The sequence below is a fragment of the Ctenopharyngodon idella genome, chromosome 7, assembly GCF_019924925.1.
Source record: "Ctenopharyngodon idella isolate HZGC_01 chromosome 7, HZGC01, whole genome shotgun sequence".
NCBI lineage: Eukaryota > Metazoa > Chordata > Actinopteri > Cypriniformes > Xenocyprididae > Ctenopharyngodon > Ctenopharyngodon idella.
The window spans coordinates 41,859,308-41,881,466 of NC_067226.1; the positions used below are offsets into that span (position 1 = coordinate 41,859,308).

The window sequence follows — 22,159 nt, forward strand, 5'->3', positions numbered from 1 at the left end:
TATATTTGGTTTTTGTATCTGTGTGAGAACATTAAAATACTGAAAACATTAAACATACCAGAGAGAACTACTGTAAACATCAATTTATGATTTGTAATTCAGTAAAATTCAATAATTTCTCAGCCTCATATTGACATACATAAATCAATAATAATAGGCCTATAGTAATAATCTGTCTCTGTGTACAGTATTCATAAGTCATGACAACAGAAACCTGCTGTATATGACTTTTATAATTTAAATATTGATTCATTATATTATTTTTATTTTGGTTGTTTTCAGTGCTAATTATCTCTAGCTGAATTTTATCAACTTGTTGTCAGAGCTGCTGGAGCACCACAGGAAGGTTAAACGAGCATAACATCTAATGCTAATTAAAAAGATTTCAAGTCAGCTGTTTGCATCACCATGCATCTCGTTCTCGTGTGTTTCCCTCAATGTCCACATTAACTCCCATATTCTGCTTATATGGCTCAGTCCTCAGTTACGTAAGCTTGATAGCTCAGACATTATCTTCTTATTCTCCAGGCTACAATCTCTTGTACGCACACACTATACAGTACAGTCAAATGTGGGATGGAGTCAGTGAATTACTGCATTGAGCAAATGGAGCCAAATCCTTCTTTATCCTCTTGTCTAGAAGACATAAAGTTTGCCTAGTTGGATGCTTAATTTCTCCCGTGAGGAGATTTGCCCTCCTACATGTTCTCCAACTCTTCATTTCCTTTCACCAGCATTTCATTATCACAGCTTGGGTAGTGGATGTTGATTGCTGATGTTTCATTTATTATGTTAATTATGGTTTCAGGAAACAGAGGTGATGATGATATTAAACTGTTTATTCTTATTTTGATGTAAAATTTATAATATACAAATATCGTTAGATCGTTATTACAACAAAATAATACAGCACAACATCTTGAGCAATATACTGGTAAATTAGTGAAGGTATATTCCAGAGATTGTGTAAATGCTGGTTACTGTCATTCGAAAAGCTGTCAGAAATGTCAAATCCCATCTGCTGGATTCTGAGCAGTCTTTTTATATACTCTTTTCCATTCTCCATGAAACAGTGTATCAAGCTTCAGCGTGGCAGTGTGTTCTCAGTACTGGCAGTTCTGAGTAGCAAGTCTCAAACTGAGAAGGCACAGTGGTACAGTAGGCTATAGCGGTATATCATGCTATAGTGGTACAGATCAAAATTTTTGTTCAGTGTAAACGTTACTGCTGGAGCATACAATATACAGTAATTACAGCCCCCCAAAGTATTTGAATACTGAAAACCCACTGTATGAATTTCATTGCATTTGATAAAAATGTTCAAGCAGTGATGCTGACTATTTCTCAGAGCTAAATTTATTCTCTTTACACTTTTGCGATTACTTTTTATCAACTGGTCTAAAAGTAGATGTGTGATAGTCACCACAGGTATTAGACAAATATCTGTATAGTGCAGGATGAGTCATCAATATTTTCGATCAAATCTGATTGGCTGTTTTTTTTTGTTTTGTTTTTTAAAAATGACGGTTATTTTCATCAGTTACTGCCCGCTTTGAATCAGACACAGAGATAAAGTAGTGTGTAACATTATATTTAATTGAATGAATGAATTCTAGCATTTATTTGAATTCATTCCAGAGAGAAAGAGCAAGAGATTTGAGATGTCTGTGCGAATTACCTGCGTCTGTTCAGCGTCTCTCTCTATTTAACAACAAAGCTGTGAGTTTAATTACTTCAAAACCAGCGATGTTACCACCTTGTTGCTGAAATATTCCATAGCGAAGCTATTTTATTAATAAAAGTTGTGAAACAGCGTTGATAACAAGTTTCTGTGCTCCTGAATGTTTTTGTGTGAGCGGAGCGCGATCTCCAAGTGACGTATGCGTGTGTGTGCTTCAAAGGCCTTGTCCCAAATGGCAAACTTCATATGCACTTACGGGCTTATGGACTTCCAATGGCTGCTGTGTGCGTGTGTAATGAAAATTCACCAAAAAATGAAAATTCTGTCATTAATTACTTACCCTCATGTCGTTCCACACCCGTAAGACCTTCGTTCATCTTCGGAACACAAATGAAGATATTTTTGATGAAATCCGAGAGCTGACTCCTCCATAGACAGCAATTTAACCACCACTTTCAAGGTCTAGAAAGGTACTAAAGACATTGTTAAAATAGTCATCGTGACTGCAGTGGTTCAACCTTAATTTCACAAAGCGACGAGAATACTTTTTCGTCGCATCATGAAAGTGCGAACTTGTAGGAAGACCGCAGCTGCATTCCATTCGACCCTAAGTGGACTGCGAAGTGGACTTCACAGGGTATTTCACCATCTTAAGCGAGATTCCAATCCGAAGTGAGCGAACATGTTCAGTTCGAAGGGCACTGCGAATGGCATAGGGAAAAAGGGAACATCGATACATCACTTCACAGGAAGTAGAGAAGTCAGAACTAACAATGGAGCAGAGCCGTTGAAAGAGTTTTTAAATGGCTCTGCGATGGAGGAATTTACATGTGTTTTGAGTATTCATAAATTATTATACAAACTAGAGTATTTATGAATGGTTAATGGCGATGCATGTTACATTTGCATATTCTATTGTATGAATAGACATGACAAAGTAAAAGTGTTAAGAAGCAGCTGAGGCTCTGTTATTTTTTATTTTACTTTATTTACCTCAGGAGTGTTTATGCGGCTGCAGGTGGAAAAGAAAGCGCACAAGATGAGACCCAGACCATGGATTAAGAACACATTTACACATAGTTAACCAAATCAGAATTTATTTTCATATGGCAGTTAGTACAGCTTCAAATTTGTTAATAGTCAATTAATAGCCGCAATAGTAATACAAGTATATAATAAACATATAAGTTTTGATTATATTACATTAGATACATAATGTGGGTTTTGTATATGTATTTTACATGTTTTTGTATATGTATTTTAAATATATTAAATTCGCAAGTAAAGTAGATCACAGTATGTTATATATCATAATCTGTGCGACCCTGTTGTTGACTTTCTTTAATGAAGACTGCAGGGCGTTGCAAATGAGCAATTATTATCAGCGAAGTCCACTTTAACTCATATACCATGCTCAGGGAGTAGGGAGCAGTGAACACTGAGTAGGGACCCTGTGGAATGGAATGCAGCTCATGAGTGTTTAGGGTGCCAATTGGGACAGGGCCATTGTCCCTTTCAGGCAAGTCATTTCACTTGGCGGCCATCTTTGAAATCCCTCTCAGGCAGCTATTTCAGTCATGCAAGTACATCTCCTGTCTTTGAATAGGGAAACATTGAATTCTCCAAAGCTGTTCATCAAGCTTATGACCAATGAAATTTGACAACAACTATCATGAATGTGGTTTCTTATTTTTTAATTTAAAACAGCACGAGTGACATGTGTTTGTGTGCTTCAATGAAAACAGCGCAAAAAGGCTTACACATTTAGAAATATATTGATAAAATATTGTATGTTTACATCACTTTTCTGAGCATTTCTATTAATTTTCCTTGAAATTATGCGATGATTGCAATCCGAGGAGGTTTGAGTGATCTCTCTGTCTCTCTATAGGTCTTATCCTTTCAGCCAGAGCAACAGAGGGAGCTCATGAGAAGAAACAGGAGTTGAGTTAGTCTGGTATCGACAAAGGCACAGGGAAGAGACGAATAAAACATTACACCAAATAAAAACATGATTATAATTATATATGAGTTGTCTACGTTCCTGCCAAGCTTTAGCTGTCGGACAGATGGCCTCACATTTGACTCTAGAACACTTTGGTATACAGAGGAGTTCATGGTCGACTCAATGACTGTGAGATGCCCAGGTCCTGTGGCTACAAAACAAACCCAAAATCATCACCCCTATAACCACATGCTTGACTTTTGTTATGAGGTGTTTGTGCTGATACGCCGTGTTTAGTTTTTACCATACTTGGTGCTGTGCATTATGGCCAAACATCTCCACTTTGGTCTCGTCTGTCCAAAAGACATTGTTCCAGAAGTTTTGTGGTTTGTTCAGATGCAACTTTGCAAACCTAAGCCATGCTGCCATGTTCTTTTTAGAGAGAAGAAGCTTTCTCCTGGCAACCCTTCCAAACATGCCATACTTGTCCCGTCTTTTTCCGAATTTACTGTCATGAACTTCATCATTTAACATGTTAACTGAGGCCTGTAGAGTCTGAGGTGTAGTTCTTGGGCTGTCTGCAATTTATCTGAGCATTACACGGTCTGACCTTGGGGTGAATTTGCTGGGACGTCCACTCCTGGGAAGATTGGTGTCTGTTTTGAATGTCTTCCACTTGTGAATAATCTTCCTCACTGTAGAATGATGGACTTCAAATTGTTTGGAAATGGCTGCATAACCCTTCTCAGACTGATGGCAGCAACAATTGCTTCACTAAGACCATTGCCGATGTCTTTCCTCCTTGGCATCATAGGCTCCAGACCAGCAACTGCCAGAACTACAGCTTTAATAGAGGTCTTCACACTTACTGATCCTTGCTTATCCTTTTAATAGGAAACAATAAGGGTGTACTTAGTTTGTCACCCATGGCTTTTCCATCTAGGCCTAGATTTTGTTAAATAAATAATGACATGGTATGATATGTCATGAGTTGTTGTTCATCTGAGGATTTATTTTAAAAATTTTAAGAAACTGCCAAGGACCAGATGATTTTTTATTATGTCATGATACGGAAAGACCACGGAATTCAATAGGATGTCCTAAATTTTCACATGACTGTACATATATATATATAAGGAATATAATATTTGATTGATAGCACTTAGTAGTAGAATGTCGCATCTACAGGAAAAAAAAAAAAAAAAACATTAGCAAAAAACAAATAATACAACACAAACAATACAAAAAATTGTAAATGAATCTTTTTTAAAAATAGCCTTTTTAAAAAGTTGACTTGTCATATAAAAACAACACTGACAGCGAGAGCGCGCCTGATCGGTGACGCGCATCCTCGACTGCATCAGACAGCATCAGCTGAAGTTGCTGAACGCTGAAGCGCAACAGTCACAATCTACCCCCATAAGTGCATTACACAAGGAGAGAAAACTGGAAACAAAGACTATTATTACAATGGAGAAGAATCTCGGAAGCATCTCATCCCGAGTGGACACATCAAGTTCATCGAGTGGTAGGACTAAAGGTGCATGATTATTTTCTCGCGGCGCGCGAACCTTCACATTTCCTCATGCATGCACATGTCTCGCATGTAAGTTTGACGGTCATGTTTGTACTTTTGCCGTTCTTTGAATGAGAGGATTTTTATTACAGCTGCTGGTACCACAAAGAGTTGGACAATTTAGGCTACCTGTTACTTTACTTTGGCCATAGATTTGAAATATTTAGGTAATTATTGTCATGTATCTGAATTTTATAGAGGAAAATCTATATCATGATATTTAAGCTGAAGGTCAGGCTGTGAAATATAGATGAGTAACTAGATGGACTGACATGAGCTATTGTGTTTTAAACAGGTTTGTTCACTGTCGACTTTTTTAGATTGTGTTTCAGCATCTTTTTATAAAATGCATCACTAGAAGCAGCCAAGCAGGTGGGATGAAACTCACTGCCTGCGGACACAATCCTTGACCATTATACAGAGAATGTCGAAAAATATTGCTCCTCCTACCAAACTACAAACCCTCAATATTTATAGCACCTTATGGGCTTTGCCATCGAGCAATTGCTGTAAATCCAGCACTACAGTCGTTTTCTATTATTAATACTAATATTAATACCACTTCTGTCAAAAAAAAAACTATTATGAAAAAGTATATATCCTTTCACAGAGAACATTTCAGTTAAAATCTGCCTTCATTATATACTTGACTCTTGACGTCACATAATGTATCCCAATGGGACTTTATTGTGAACACACAACAGAAATAATATGACCTAAAGGGTGTTGCTGATGGTCCTGCTATGCTGGATGTACCTCAAGTGCATTGGTACTTTGTACAAACCTGGAAAAAATGTTAATTTCCTATTATCTTGAGTAGTATAAAAGATAATATCCTCTGATTCCTCTCACAGATCACTGATTCCTTTGCAATAATGATGGCAGAACAATTGCAGAAAAGCATGTGATGGTTATCTCTGCAATAACAGGATTTGTACTCATGGTTTGTTGTCCAATAGTGACTTTTTATCCCCTGATAAGAGTCCGTGTTGTGCTGTACTAAATGACAAAGTACGTAAAGCTTGTTTGTTTAAATGGAAGGAAACACAATTTTATTCAGTACACAATTACTTAGATTTACTTTTATTCTCAACATAGACAAAGTGAATAATTAGCATTTTCATTGCAAGGCGATGATACAGACGTCTTTAAATCTTGAATCTGCAATGACATTAATGCGTTTGCTCTCTTATAAATGGATCTTAACATTCACACTTTGAAATCCTAAATTCAGGCAGGTTTATTACCATTAGAGAAATATTGTGCTTTGAGTGCTTTCAAGGGTAATGCCATTTAAACTCGTCTTTCAGGGTTGAAATTCTTACAGCTGCTACAGATTCATCTTGTGAGAAGAGACACAATTAATGCAGGCGTTAGGCAAAGGTTAATGAGGGATATGAAAATTAACGTGAACTATTTTCTGATGCCATCAAATCTTATCTATATAATTGTGAATATTTGAGCATTTATTTTAGCATAATATCACCATAAATAATATTTTAGACATATTTCTAACTACATTATTGCTCAGTTTGAAAAGTGAATTAGGTGATTTGAGTAAATTAAGGGTGTTTACAGGAAAACAGTGTACTAAAAACACAAAAGTTTTTCCTTTTTCCCTTTTCGCGTACATATGACAACATTGTCAAAACGATCCCTGTTGACAAGGATCCGTGAAAATAACTAAAGATGCTGTATTATTCATCTCAGGCCAGTAGTTGGCGATGTCACTTTATAAAGAAACACTATAGGCGCTTATGAACTGAACACATAATACACATGCGCATGACGTCACTGTTTTCACAAATTGTTTACATGGAGACGATAACGGTATCATTTTCAAAAATCTTGCAAAAGTTTGTTTTCAAAAGTTTGCATTTTGCGAAATCAACGGCCCAAACTCATAAAAGTTTTATGTTTGTAGTTGAAAACGGTTTTGTAGACACCTGTAGCTTTTGTAGAAACATTTTATAAAGCTTTAAATTGAAAATTATGTGCAAAAAAGTTTTTGTCATCGACTCACTCTCGTGTTTCTGCTACAATTCTTCGATGGAACACAAAGAATTTTTGAAGAATCTTCAAGCAGCTCAACAACAAAGAGACCACATCTGACAAAAAAAAAAATCATAAAATAACCATAAAGGTAGTTCTTACAGCTCTTGCACTATATTTTTAGTCTTCTGAAACCATATGATAGTGTTATGTTATGTGAGGAACAGATTGAAAGTCTTTTACACCAATAATCAAGGATTATTGGTGGATAAGATCTGCGTAAAGATTCTTCAAAATATCTCCTTTTGTGTTTTATGGGGAAAAAATAACAACATACAGATTGGAAATGATTGAGTAAATAATAAAATAATGAAATATTCCTTTTTTAGAAACTTGATATAATGAAAAGAACATGCAGAAGTTTTCACATTGATCATGAGGAGAAAGCAAATTGGCACAAATAAGAAGATGGTGAGTGCCAGTATTGGGTAGGCGACAATTTTACTTTGCAAGTTACTTAATTCTCAAACCCACGCTTTGGAAATGCTAGCCACTCAGTTGAAAACGTAACTGTTGTGGCTTTGAACAGTGTTAACCTTTAAGTACATATTTACATATAGAAGAGTGTGAGTCTGCTGAGCTGAGCATGTTGAATATTTAAAATTCCGAAGAGTAGACGAAGGAATGGTGTTTTACATTTGGCATGCTGACTATAACGTATAATGAGCAGACACTTGTTTCCAAATGTTGATGCTTGAAAATTGACTATATTTTATTTCCAAAAGGTCACACAGTGTTGTTGTTTCATGTACACTTGGTGAATGACTGGAAAGGTGTGTTTGCTTTAGCATTACTAAATATATTTTGATCCGCTGATGACCTTGTGGCAGAGTGCAGCTTTCATCTGAAGCCAAAGGTCTGGTAGCCTTTTGTATGTGAGTGATTATCTTTGAATCCTTTATTTATGCATCACTGCAGTTAGGACTAGCTTTCTCTGTAGAAGTTTTGGCTTACGGATGTCCGTTTCTCAATGTGTATTTCTGTTTTATTGTCTTGCAGTTTTGTGTTGCATAATCAGTGTGTGGTACCAAGGACTTGCCAGGTGGACTTTGCAATATTACTTGTGAAATTCTTTATTCTAAAGGCTTAACATTGCCAACCAGCAGTTCATAATCAACATTATGTCTCCATACTGTTATAAATTCCTTGAAAAATAAATGTTAAAGGGTTAGTTCACCCAAAAATGAATTTTTTCTCATTAAGTACTCACCCTCGTGTCATTCCTAACCCGCAAGACCTTTGTTCATCTTTGGAACACAAATTAAGACATTTTTTATGTTTTTTTTTTATTTTTTATCTCCCATAGAAAGCAACGAAATTACCACATTCAAGGTCCAGAGAAGTAATAAAGACATCGTTAAAATAACCTTAATGTTATAAAGCGACGAGAATACTTTTTGTGCGCAAAAACAAAACGAAAATAAAGACTTTATTCAAAAATTTCTAAGAGGAGGGGTATAAGAGGAGTGTAAGAGGAGGGTGAGACAGAGGGGAAGTGGGAGCTGAGCAAAACATAACTACAGTTATGGAGGAAAATTATCTTATTATTAATTACTCTAGTTGGCGATTAGTAAAGTGTGCACCAACGCAACATAAAATAAGAAATTGTCAGGGGGGGAATTCAGTAAGAAGAAATTTAAAACTGTTTATTTGAACGTACTATTCATGTTTTAGCATCTTATTCACTAAAGGAATGTTAGGAAAGGCTCTTTACTATAATCTACACTGCTTGTCTGGATGTTTTCTTGTTTATAATATCATTCTCCATGCTATTTTCTGTCATGCAGAGATTCTATCTTGCATTACATCAACCTCATGTGTATTCACGAATAATTCTTGTCTGTTTTAAGTACAGTAAGCAACATGAAAAAGCTCTCATACCATATTTTCACATATGCTCGCAAGGCAAATGTGCCAATTTTCTTTGTGCCGAAATTCTTTTGGACTCAAGCTTCTTGCTGCAATGGAAACACTGACACTAAATGCTCACATCTTCACATGCACAGAAATTTAGTATGAAATTTATATTAAAATATAATAATAATAACAATAATAATTTTGTTTATTTTTCAGTCATGGACACCTAATCTTCCTTTGGAACATCATTTAATAGATTATTTTCTTTTTCAAAGTAAGATCTTTATTTACCATGCTATTGCATCTTACAGAGACAAATAATTTATGCCATTAATCTTCATTCTGTTGCACAAATTTCATTCTAAAGCTTTTCTTACTGGATGGAGATGGTGACCACATAGGATCTTTATGCTCTGTTACGGACCGTCAGTGCAGTAATCTGTAGTGGTGATGAATATACTTTGCCCTGAATCTGTCATGTGCTGGATGTGGAGATCTGCTTTGGAAGTTGGTGGTGAAATGTCTGAAATTCAGATCGATGTTTGGATGTCTGCAGTGTGCACATAGATATATACACATCAGTTTCCCAGTTAATTCATTTCCGAAACCTCACAAAAAGTGAGTTATAGCCAGTCTTAAAAAGTACCAATAAGAGTGTAGTACTCTCAACTAGGGTTGCAAAGGGGTGGAAAATTTCCAGAAACTTTCCATGGGAAGTTAAGCTGGGGAATTTAAGCTCGACACTTAATGAGAATTTACAGGAATTAAAGGGGATTACTTGGAAATTTAGGGTAATTTATACAAACTGTATCATACATTCAAATATAAACTTTCTGTTTGGTCATAAGCAGGCATGCATGCAAACAAATAGAAATTTATAAAATAACATTTTAACTGTACCCAGCATCATGGCTGTAGGTAACTGATGAAACTGAGTTGAATAGACTTCATACACTTTATGACCTTGGGACCAGTTGGCTAAATGACAAAAAAAGTGAAGATAAAGGCTAGCAGCTAGTTAACAACAATCTGGAGCAGTGTCTGAACGTGATTCACCAACATCATGTTGGCTTTCATAGACAACCTAGGGAGTTGGGGAAGGTCTTGTTTTTTAAAGGGGTCATGAACTGCGTTGTTTTATTGTTTTATAATGTTTCCTGGTGTGCACTTATAATGTTAGTATGCTTTTTACATCAAAAATTGTGATAATTTAGAAATTAAAGGCATGATTTTAGCTCTTTTATTTAAACGCTCTGTTTTAAGGGCCATGTCTGCTGAGAGACTTCAGTGTAAACACCCACTGCTGTGATTGGCTAACATCTTTGCATATGAAATAGCTAAGTATTACTCTCTCAAAAACTTTTAGAACATTTTTACTATTACAGCTGTCAAGGTTAACTAATCGTGAGAAGTGTTGATTATAGCATTACGCTTAAATCTATGGCATTATATTTAGATCGTGGCATGAAAGGTTGCAGTGATGAACATTGTAGCCGATCACAGACATGTTGCTGAGCACATGAAAGCAGTGATCCCGTCACTGCAACACTGCAAATTTCTACACACTAACGAATGCTTTCATCATCACTAACAGTGCAAACGGGATGTAACTAAGAGATTCATTGAATAAAACTGGAGTTTTAGTGCAAGTCCAGAACTCCAGAACACTCGCTGTTTGACTGACAGCTCTAGCGATTGTAAAGGGAGCGTTCTTTGATTGATTTCTAAATATAATTTAATCACCGTTTAAATAAGATTATTTTCATCCTACTAAGAGAAACAACATGAAGTTGACTGTTTAGTCACTGGTTTGATTTACTAACACATAGACACATCTAAATGTAAATGAAACATTACATATCAGATCAGGCATTAGAATTAATACGGTTACTTGCTGCATTACTGTCGAGTCCATATCGTAAAAGTCTGTTTGCAAAGCCTGCGCCGAAATGCGATTGATTTACAAGAGAATCCACAGTGAAATGTACCGAATACAAATAAATAAAGCTCAACTGAGACATTCACATTGTTGAAAATAAATTAAAATAAACTATATTCCTAGCATTAGGATCAGTTTGAAAGGTAATGTTATTTTTAGTCCTGTATCGCTCTTCTCTCCTCGTCATCTCACTAACACACCAGTGGGCGGGGCTAACGTTGCAATGATGAAGTAGGCGTTGATTTCCTCTGCGGAGGCGGGGTTTCACCTATCTGGGCCTGGTGTCAATAAAAGCCTTTATTAGACTAAAAAGGAAGTTTTCAGTTCTGAAACTTACAGGATATTCTTATAGTATGATGACCTATCAAAAGCTCAAGGAAAAATTGATTTCTTAATTCATGACCCCTTTAAGTTTCATTGCAAGCTGTTTACACATTGGCAATAAAAAATGTGATTAATACATGAAAATTCTTAAATAAAGCCTCTTTAAAATAAAATAAATAATATTAAATAAATACGTTGAAATGTTTGATATTAAGACATTATGCTTCAAGATTTCAACTGCATTTAAGTTCCCTGTTATAGGCTAATTTATAGGCAAATTTCCCACTTTATTCCCTTTAATTCCCATAAATTCCACTGAATTAATATATTCCAGGGCTCAACGCTAAGGATTTAGTTGGGCCAGTGGTTCAAATTTTTACTTGCCCCGCCAAAATTTTCACTTGCCCCACAACAAAAAATTTATAAAGTAAAAGAAAATGGGCTTATAAAAAAAAGCCTAGTTATTGTTTTTGTTGTTATTGATGCATGTAACCTTAATAAATAGGGGTATGACACCAAAAGCTACTAGATTAACTCACTTAAATTTTAAATTTTGTTAGACAAATAAACAGTAAGTAATAAAATAGTAACAAATAATCAAATTATGAGTAATAGCAAAAATAAATACAACAGAACAAACAAACATATAAATGAAATAAACGCTGCTTTGAGATTTTCAGGTACAGAAATTGTAATCTAATGTATAGCTAACTATATAACTATAGATTAAATATTAAATAAAGATTTATTAAAGTTAATCAGTCAAGAGCAGTTACAGATACATAAATAATTTTTTGAAATGTTGAAAATATAAAACGTTAAATACTATTATTTGAAATTATTTTAAAAATGAAAAGACAATTTAAACGTGAAATTAAACCCGCCAGTAGGTGGCAGCAAGTCCCTGTTAATGAGTGAGTCATTGAGATTCAACAATTCATTCAAACGGCTGATTCATTCAGGAAATGTTGTTCAGAGACACAAAACAATGCTGTGTGGACTTTGGAACTATTTTCATAGGTGAAATAGAGTGAAACAGGCGATTTGGTGTCTAAAATGTAAGTCACTTGATATTAAGTTCTTGTTCATTAAACTGTACGCTGTATAAAATCAGTATCACATTTGTAATCGTGCTGATATTTTGAGGAAAACCGTGCTCTTTGTTTAATATTGGTTAACTATATTAAATTATATAAATATGAAAGATATACAGGGTCAGTTTTGCACCTTATCTTGATTTCTGATGCATTCTAAATGCATTTTAGTAGACTAAATCACGCAGTGAATGCTTACACTAAATATGCACGCGCACTAGTCTAACCTAACGTTACTAGACTACGTCATGTAGTGCATGCGTGCACCCAATGGGTGTGTTTTTGTTTGGTTTTTGTAAAGTGAGGGACATACTTGATAATTTCAGATCATTAAATCAACAATTACGATATCATAGACGATATATATTGCACATCCTACAGCACTGGCCTGATCGGGCATGTGACAGTTCCGTCTACTGTCCCGAGCGTCGTTCACACTGGCCCCGGGCAATTGGGCAGTCCTTATTGTCGAGCCCTGTATTCCCATTAATTGCCATGGAATGTTTCCATCTTTGAAAATTCCTGGAATTTTGCAACCCTACTCTCAACTGTGTTTAACACATTTTACCATTTATTCCACAGAATTCTACAGATTTTGCTCCAAAAATTAGTGTAGATGTAGCTGATGATGTAAGTAAAGTAACCCAGGCTCATTGGAAATACGACTCTGGCTATGAAAAACTCCAAAAGCCCATACATACATTTCACTTCAGTTTCCTGCTGAAATGAACACTAGAGGCTGTATCACCAACAACTTTTTCACACAAACTACGTTTACATGGGCAGATTATCAATTAATAAAGACTTATTTTACACCATATTTTTTTACCATAGTGCATGATTTTTAAACTAATAGGCCTACATGTTGACACTTACATCACATAACCTGCTCTATAACTAAATTCAATCTGTTTATCATATAAAGTGATTGTGTCTCTTCAGAAAATTTGGACCAAACTGCTCAATTCATATGGATCAGTTTTACGAATTCTTTATGAACTTTTTGAAGTGTCAAAAGTGGCAGTTGCTCAGATTTTATAAAAAAAATCTTCATTTGTGTTCCGAAGATGAACATTGAGTCTTACAGGTTTGGAACAACACGAAGGTGAGTAAATGACAGAAATTTCATTTTTTAGTGAACTAACCCTTTAAACAGCACAAATCTTGGAATTGTCAGCTTAAATACATTTCTGTGGCTTTGAGCCCCAATATACTGTATTCATCCAATTCACACCCTTGAAAAATCAAGGATTAATTGCCACGAGTACTTCCCGTTGGTCTCTCGGGCTATTTCCACCAGGTTTTGTTTGCTGTGAAGCCAATTTCTGTTTTTCCCGTCGGGAGCTAGAGCGGTAAGCAGCTGCCAGGATGGCCGCCTGCCGTCGGAGCGAGGCCAGGCGTGAGCGGCGGAGGGGCGAGAGCCGGCGTCAGAAATAAACTCACTGGGAAGAGCGAACAGAAGGCGTTTGTTTATGAACGCCTGGGGCCAAAAGGAGATCGGACATGCTTTCATGTTTAGAAGCTCCCTCCAGGCTTGTTTATGCCACACACAGTGTCTTTGCTTACTCAGGTGTCATGCCAGCAATCGCGATGGAGAGCAGTTTCTCAACCGCACACTTCAGCATCCTTCCGCTGTGGTTTAAATGAATGTTAAGCTGCCATGAAGGTTAATGTTTATGGTCTTGGATTCATTACTTGCCTTTTCCTTGCGAATTTAACCTGCAGTTTATCCTCTGCACTTATGCACTTGCCTCCGATGAATATATCAATATCATTGATCCTTATACTGATCATAAACTAAGTTTTGATGCTTTCATATCTGTCATTTTCACCGTCCACAGTGTGAAAATGTTCATACTGTAACTGAATTGTAAGATCAAAGATATGACAGAATCTAAAGACAGGCGTGCAAACAGATCAAACGCAGTCACTGATGCAACTCTCTTATCACATGAATCTATTAGAGCATAGTTTTCTTCCTTTTCTGTCACGATCATACCATATGTGTCCTCAATCTGCAAGATTAGACATTGTGTACTTAAGAAGCATGAGTTATTATATAAAGGAAGTTTTATAATCATTTAAGAGCATAGAACTTGCTAAAGCAAAGATATAAAAAACCATCAGCATTAACAAGTACCAACCTTTTATATCAATGTGCACAGATATTTTTAAGCAACGTTAGAATTGCTTTGCATTTAATTGATTATAATCAAGACAACAGAATATCTCTGCACTCTTCTAGAAACAAGAGTTTACCTTCCCTACCTGTAATCTCATGAAGTGGCAAATAGTGATTTTAGCATAAATTATTACCAATCTGAATAATGAAGTAGAAGCAGATGTGGGATTTTATTGGGCCTCGCAAAGCAGTAAAGTGTTCCCTGGATCAGTGTAATTTGAAGCTCATTCTGGTTTCGAATATACTGATATACAACACTGGCATCTAGTGGCTAAATTGCAAAGCCACAATCCCAAGAGCATTTGTTCATAAAACATAATTTACTACAGAGGAGAGTGGAGACCAGAGGGCAATTGTAACACACTAAATTTCCTCAGCTAGAATGAGGACTTTTATTTTGCACAGGCTCAGTAAAGTTCTCACTTTTCTTGAGAAAAAGGAGTGTGAACGTTCTCATATTCTCAATTCTCATATTTTGGAATTGAAACTAATTAAAATTGAACATGAATGATAGATGTAGATAGGCTACAAGATTTTATCATGGCTGCAAGTTTGGGACAATTATAATACATGCAATAAAAACTGTATTAGCCTACTAAAATGAAAAAGGGAATCATTAAAATGCATTATGAATATTTTTTTTTAATCCTGTAATTGGGTTAAACATTTTCACTTCTATTAAATTCAATATTATGATCTAGTGTTTCCCATTATTAGCTGCTTAATAATACCATTGCCCTTCGCATATATAAACCTTTTTTTTTTTTTTTTATTTATATATATATATAAATGTTCCAAAAAGGATATCCAGAATCAAATATGAAATAAAAGTAGCATTTTCTTTTTGTTTGTTGCATTTTTACCTTCAATTCATTTTCTTGATGAAGTTTGTGATTTATGAAATGTATTTAAATTTAAATAGTACTTCCTGCTATATTCAAATACATTTATATGGTTAATAAAATAATACATAATAATATATATATGATGTGATCTGCGAAAACCCATAACATGGTGAAATTTTACCTATAACAGGTTTCAATAACACATGAAAGCTGGATTCGAGCCCTTTCCAAATCTCAAACGGAATTTTGAGAAAAACAGGGTTTAAATAACCGTCACCCCCTTTTTTCGCACAGACATGAAAATGCGCTATCCAAACATAAATGGTTGTGATTCAAGAATGCTTTGGAATATAGACCTAAGGTTGGTCTTGTTTTAAAGAAGACACTAGTCAGATTATTGTAGAAGTGAAATAAATTATGAAAGTGAAATAATAATAAAGTTACAGAAGTTTAAGTTTACGAAAATGTAAAAATATAATTGTTTATATTTTATAATAATATATTACAAAGCATGTTTTACTCTTAAACTGCAAGAAAATAAAAGTCAAAAATGTCAACATTCCAAATTTTAGGTTGAAATATTTAAAAAATGAGCTTTCAGTAAGATTTTGTTTGGGCGCAGTACCAAACTTTTTCACTAGATGACACCCAAGCTCCATATCTGACCATTTAAGGGCGCCTCCATTTATTTGAGTAATCTGAACCATATATTTTCATACATTTTATGAAGTAGACATCCTATTCAGAAGTAGTATGGGTAGTTTGGCAGTATTTGTTTTGAATTCAACCTCTAATAAACTCATAATTAGAACATGTATGTTCATAGCTCCGTTGTTCTCTTGTGCTTTGCCTTCTCACGATAACATTGTGTTATTGTAAACATGTGGCAGTTTGAAACGATCACTTTGCACAGAATTCATCATGGTATTGATGACTTCACACACAATTTAGACATTTACAGTTGCACTATTCTCTTTAATTGAATAATTAAATACATTCAAAAGAAAAAAGTAATATGACAATAGCTGAATCTTGGCTTCTTCTACTGAATAAAGATATTAATATTTTTATAATTCTACCCTACATGTTCTCAGATATGATGGTAACGTAGGCTTCCACTTCACTCAGAATGTCATTGTAGGAGTCACAGGGTGGCTTCAGAACAGACAGGGCTTCTTCCACTACCTCTACGGCTTCACCCAGGCTCTTTTCTCCTGATCCACACAGAAGCTCAGTGATTCTTGCACTGCTCTGCACTAGATCTCCCAGAGCAAACAACAGAACAGGCTGAAACCCATTCTGTTCCACTGGAGGCATTACACTCCCCAGATCACTGTTTGCCAGTTGAACAGCGACTACAGGACCGCAGACGTTCCCCAAGAGTCCCATGGTCTTCTGATGCAGATCCTTTATCAGTGAAGCCTTGTCCTTCAGTGACGCTCCAGAGAAGGCAATCCGTTCATAAAGAGCAGGTTCAATGCTCTTACGGACATGTTTGTTCTCCTTCTCAGAAACATCCAGGATCAGGCCCATAACATTTCTCACCCTGGCGCAGTTTTCCTCAATGCTTTCATTTTCATTTTCTGAGACAGCAGGGGAAGGGCTTTGATTCAGGTGAGTGTTGAGTATCTCTAACAGTCTGTTGGTGATGCTGAAGTATTTGTGCACATAGTGGTGAAGGGTCTGCGTGGACCTTATCAGTTCTTCTTTCTTGAGCTCGTCTTTCTTGCCAAAGAACGCAGATAGCATTCTGGTGCTTTCTGTTGGTCAAGAAGAGAGCACTTGTTTTAAAACAAAAATCTTCTATTCCATTTTGATCTGGTCAAAAGCATGTCTTAAAGGTAACACTTTAGTATAGGGAACACATATTCACTATTAACTATGACTTTTCCCTCAATAAACTCCTAATTTACTGCTTAATAATAGTTAGTAAAGTAGTTGTTAAGTTTAGGTATTGGGTAGGATTAAGAATGTAGAATAAGGTCATGAAGAATAAAGCATTAATATGTGTTTAATAAAGTACTAATAAACAGACAATATTCTAGTAATATGCATGCTAATCAACAACTAGTTAAAAGACCCTAAAATAAAGTGTTACCGTTTTAAAAATGTGGTTTCATTTTTATAGAATAAAAATCAGGAGTCATTGGTAAAGGTTTGTTAAACCATTTATTTCAGTGAACTGATAAAAGACTTTATGTATAAATGCATAATGTAACAAATACCTAAAACATAATTAAGTACATAAAATGTATATATTCACAGGTGAAATGGTGAAAGAATACATATTTTACTTTTGTTTATGGTATATGCCTGTTTTAACATACAAGACAACTAGTAAACAGGAATGTTTTCTCTGTTTTTCAACATCATTGTTTAATCTCTCAATTTGTACCTGGAAAACAAAAAAATACAGTAAGGAACTAAGCTCCCTATCAAGTGTTAATGTTTATGATAACTCAGATACATTTGTGGAGGTTATTGTATTCTTACTGACTCATCATCTCAAGTCTTATCCTGACATAGGTTATGCTATCCTGATATGTTTCAGATGCTGGCCTGAATTCTTCCAAAGCCTTGTCATACTCTTCCAGGGCCTTCTTGAGTTCATCACGCTCAATGTTCCCTATAATGGCCTGAGCCATCATATCAATCCCTGCGAAAAACACCCCAAGTGTAACAGAGGCTATGACCGCCTCTCCAATTTGATTAAATGTTTTACTCATGTCTGTTAGGATATTTACATTGTTAATTAGCCAAACAATTAGTTCAGTAACAACAATAGCAGTAGAAGCAATGGCTGCAACACCACAAACTGCATGAACAGCTGATGAAAATAGTTGAAAGTCAGGGATGGACAGAGACATGTTCTTCAGTTTCTCATACAGCGCCGGTTCCAGCTTCTCCTTCAGCTTCTCATCAATCTTCAGCACTTCTGCCTGGATCTCACGTATGCCTTGAATGATGACGTCACAGTTCTCCTTCACAGTAGCACTCTCGTTCAGGGTGATCGGACTGAAGGACAAGCCTAAGTGCTTGTTCAGAGCCTCAGTGAGTTGGTTGGTGGCTCGGAAGTTGTTTTTCATCAATTCATGAACCTCTTGACTTTTGCGGATAAGCTTCTCCCTTCTTTCTGGATTTTCAGGGTAGAAGAGATCACTCCAAGACATTTTCTTTATATTAGCGTCTTGAAATAAAGAGAGAAACAATTATTTGGGAGTTTCGCTAACACCGATGCGAGTGACTATGATAAATATTGATTAATAAGATTCCATATACACAGAAAAAAAAGTGTTGAATTTACATGATTTAATAGTGTACGTCGGTCCCACATGAATCAATTAAGTTATACATATATAATTTGTTAATATAAATTCGACATGATGAAATTAAGTAATTTTTAAGTGATCCAATTAAGTAGTCTCGAAGTGAATTTTGTAAGGTTCATTGATTTGTGATTCATTCTTTCAAAACATCCATTCATCCAATATGTTTTCATTCAATTTAACTTCATATATGTGTTACATGATTGATTTATTAGACTTGGCTAAATAGTCAACAGACTATCAGCTTACAATAATGCACACACTAGCACATTAAATATTAGCTTTCAGCTCAAAGCTGAACTTGAATACAAAGCACCAGTCCACAGCCTAAGCAAATGCCCCACTCTTCTCTACAATGGTAACCCAGTGAAATTTAAAACATTCTAATAATTGCAATATAAGTGAACACTGAACACTATCAAGCATCCCCCGTTTTCATCTTACAGCAAAACACATAAAATAACATCAAATTTTTAAACATTTTATCTCTTTATCCAGCCATATGCAATGCATGATGGGAACTAACAAGCACCGCCCATTTTCAGTTAACTGAACAAAATTCATTCATGTAATCCCAACACAAATGGATTAAGTAAACTTCAATACTAGATCTATTTACGTGGATTAAACACGATGAAATAAAGTTAGGACAAAATGTGTAGGAATTGTGTTGCTTTAGCTCATTTTAATTAAGTAATTTGAACAAGCAGCATAAATCATTTTTTTCAGTGTATACTGCACAAGGAAATGCAAGAGGCACTGCAGAAGGTGGGCGCGGACATTGTTTGGCTATATTACAAATATAGGTATGTTTTTGACAATTCAGAGTTGTAGATCTACAGTCTGCCTAATGTATAAGCAGTCACATTACTTAGAAAAGCCACTGACATTTCAGGACAGCCAGTGAAAATCTTTAGTATTTTAAGGAAACTAGCTCAAAACAGTGTTTTGACTTAACAGCACTTTGCAGCATGCATGACATATTTTTCACAAATGAAGAGACAATGATTGAGGCACAGACCTCACTATTGTGTGAATATTTTTCTGTGAATTCGTACATCTTGATTCATCATGAAGTTTTACTCCCACTCCTAAACCCAACCATTAGTAGTGCATGAAAAGAAAAAGTATTAATGACACTTTTAGATGTCTTATGTAAGTTTAGGTCAGGGGACCTGGGGGTTCACAAATTCAATTTAAGTGACAATTAAAAAAAAAAAAATATATATATATATATATCTTTATACATCTCAAGACCAAAACGTTTGTGTCTTCTCTTGTTCTTCCATAATAGTAAGGGAGAGAGATGAAAGCTTTATTTAGTGTGTCTACTAATTTGGAAAGAGTATTTGATCTGCTCTGAAAAACTAAATCGTAACTGAAAAATGATCAGGTTAAAACTGGTTTTATTCAAGTCAAATAGTATCATCTAACATCACTCAATCAACATACATTCATTTATACCAACAAAACTGTTTTTTTATCGGTTAATTTTGGTATAAATAGCTCTGAAAGTTAACTATTGCAGGTTAGCACTTTTTACAGTGTACATCAGTATCAGCATAATGTCATGGTGATACAGCTGATGAATCGTAAGTGATGAAATCAGTTCATACCACTGAAGGCAGTAAAATAAATGTCAGTTCACAGTCCAGTTTTGATTCAGAAATCTGAACGCTGACACAATCATTAAACCATCATATTGTTTATATTCAGTTACTCTATTAGGGTCTTATTGCTGAGGTCTCGTAGAATTGAAACTCAGGAATGTGTTCAAATATCTGTTGGAGCCAAGTGGTCTGTACCATCTGTCGGTTCTCCTGGGTGTTGCTGTACTGCATGGCGTTATTCCCAGCTTTAACTTAGATCAACGTATTTGATATATACAATAAAATACATTTGGGGATTGTTCTTGCTTACCTGTTTTCTTCTCAAGACTGTCTTTTATTCTGGAGAGCTGTAGTCAGTGCTGCTGCTGCTTCTGGATGAGTGATAGATGTTGATTCCTTCAGCTGAAGTGATCACTGGACAGAAGGCAACTGCTGCAAAGCTTTTATAGTCCACCAGGACATTTTTATTATTACTTTTGACATGATGTACAGAACTGTCATTTCCATGGGCTGCATGTCTCTGCCACACACACACACAGAGAAATTGTGAGTCATTGCACAATTCAGACTTTTCTTCTCAGAATTGCAAGTTTATATCTTAGAATTTTGATCTCGCAATTCAGCGTTTTCTTTCCTCAGAATTCTGAGTTTACATCTCGCAATCCTGATTTTCTCTCCAGACACCTGACAGGACCCCAAACATGCATGAGATCTGACTCTTTCAGCACACACCAGTCCCTATCACACTCTATAAATAATACATTGTAAAAAAGTCTATTCAATAAAAAATCTACAATTTTTTAATCTAAATTGTGGCAACAGATTACAAGCAATATTATTAATTAAATTCAACATAATAATTGAGTTAGAATTAATCAGATTAATTCCTTAAAAGTCAACCATTTAAAATGTGTAAAATTAGCAAACACCATTACAAAAACCACAAACTGACATAAAAAGCAAAGAGTGAAACTGGCCAACAAAACAAAACACTGATCACCATACTGGTGACCAAACACTTTCAATCAAGTCAACATCGACATCTAAATCTCTGTTAATTATTGTGTTTCTCTTTCCTTCAGTGATTCTGCTTATCATCAGGTGTCTTCAATGTTGGCAATAAAAAATAAAGATTTATTAATTCATCTTTGACGTCTGTCTATTATTCAGACATTTTTGTTTAAATTTTATTCATTTTAAATAGTTGACATTTAAGGAATTAATTTAATTAATTCTAACTCAATTATATTTGTTGAATTTAATTAATAATATTGCTTGTAATCTGTTGCCAAAATTTTATGGAGTAGATATAGCATATTACTTTTTACAGTGTATGATATCCAGTAGTTGAATATCAGTGCACCAGAACTGAGTGTGTTAAGAGCTTGTCATACACAGCACATATTAAGCATAAAGATCAAACTTTTCCATTTTCCAGGTTAGCTAACAGATTGCCATGGCTGGCTTACATACTAGGTCTAGGCTAATACTGGCCTACCAGTCTCAGTTTACTGTTCATTTCCAGTAAAATATTATTGCAAAATGGAGGACTTTATCTTTATTTCTGAAGATAAAGAAAATTCCAGAGTCTACTATACAAAGACTGGAGGAGGACAAGGTAATATTGAACAATACAAATGAACACACTTAATAAATTACAAGGACAGTTCAATCAAAAATATATTTTTTAAGTGCTTATGCTCACCAAGGCTGCATTTATTTATTAAA

The 22,159-nt window shown here is 35.2% G+C and overlaps 2 protein-coding genes across 3 annotated transcripts in view; one reads left to right on the forward strand and one right to left on the reverse strand.

Annotated features, from left to right (window-relative positions):
- The first annotated feature begins 4,757 nt into the window (after positions 1-4,757).
- Positions 4,758-22,159, forward strand: part of kcnip4a (potassium voltage-gated channel interacting protein 4a) — a 251,365-nt gene continuing 233,963 nt past the window's right edge. The window contains exon 1 of the mRNA XM_051898895.1: positions 4,758-5,166. Coding sequence (XP_051754855.1) covers positions 5,097-5,166 — 70 coding nt within the window. The 5' untranslated portion in view covers positions 4,758-5,096. The remainder of the gene's footprint in view (positions 5,167-22,159) is intronic.
- Positions 15,433-21,141, reverse strand: LOC127515357 (single-pass membrane and coiled-coil domain-containing protein 3-like). Of its 2 annotated transcripts, none has more exons than XM_051898899.1 (2): positions 20,742-21,141; positions 15,433-17,255 (listed from the first exon to the last, which is right to left on the reverse strand). In XM_051898899.1, the coding sequence occupies exon 2, from the start codon at positions 17,242-17,244 to the stop codon at positions 16,576-16,578; it is 669 nt and encodes a 222-aa protein (XP_051754859.1). In that variant the 5' UTR covers positions 17,245-17,255; positions 20,742-21,141; the 3' UTR covers positions 15,433-16,575. The 2 variants fall into 2 exon arrangements, with proteins under 2 accessions (XP_051754859.1, XP_051754857.1); XM_051898897.1 differs by lacking the exon at positions 15,433-17,255 and adding an exon at positions 17,646-18,682 and having other exon boundaries at positions 20,742-20,937.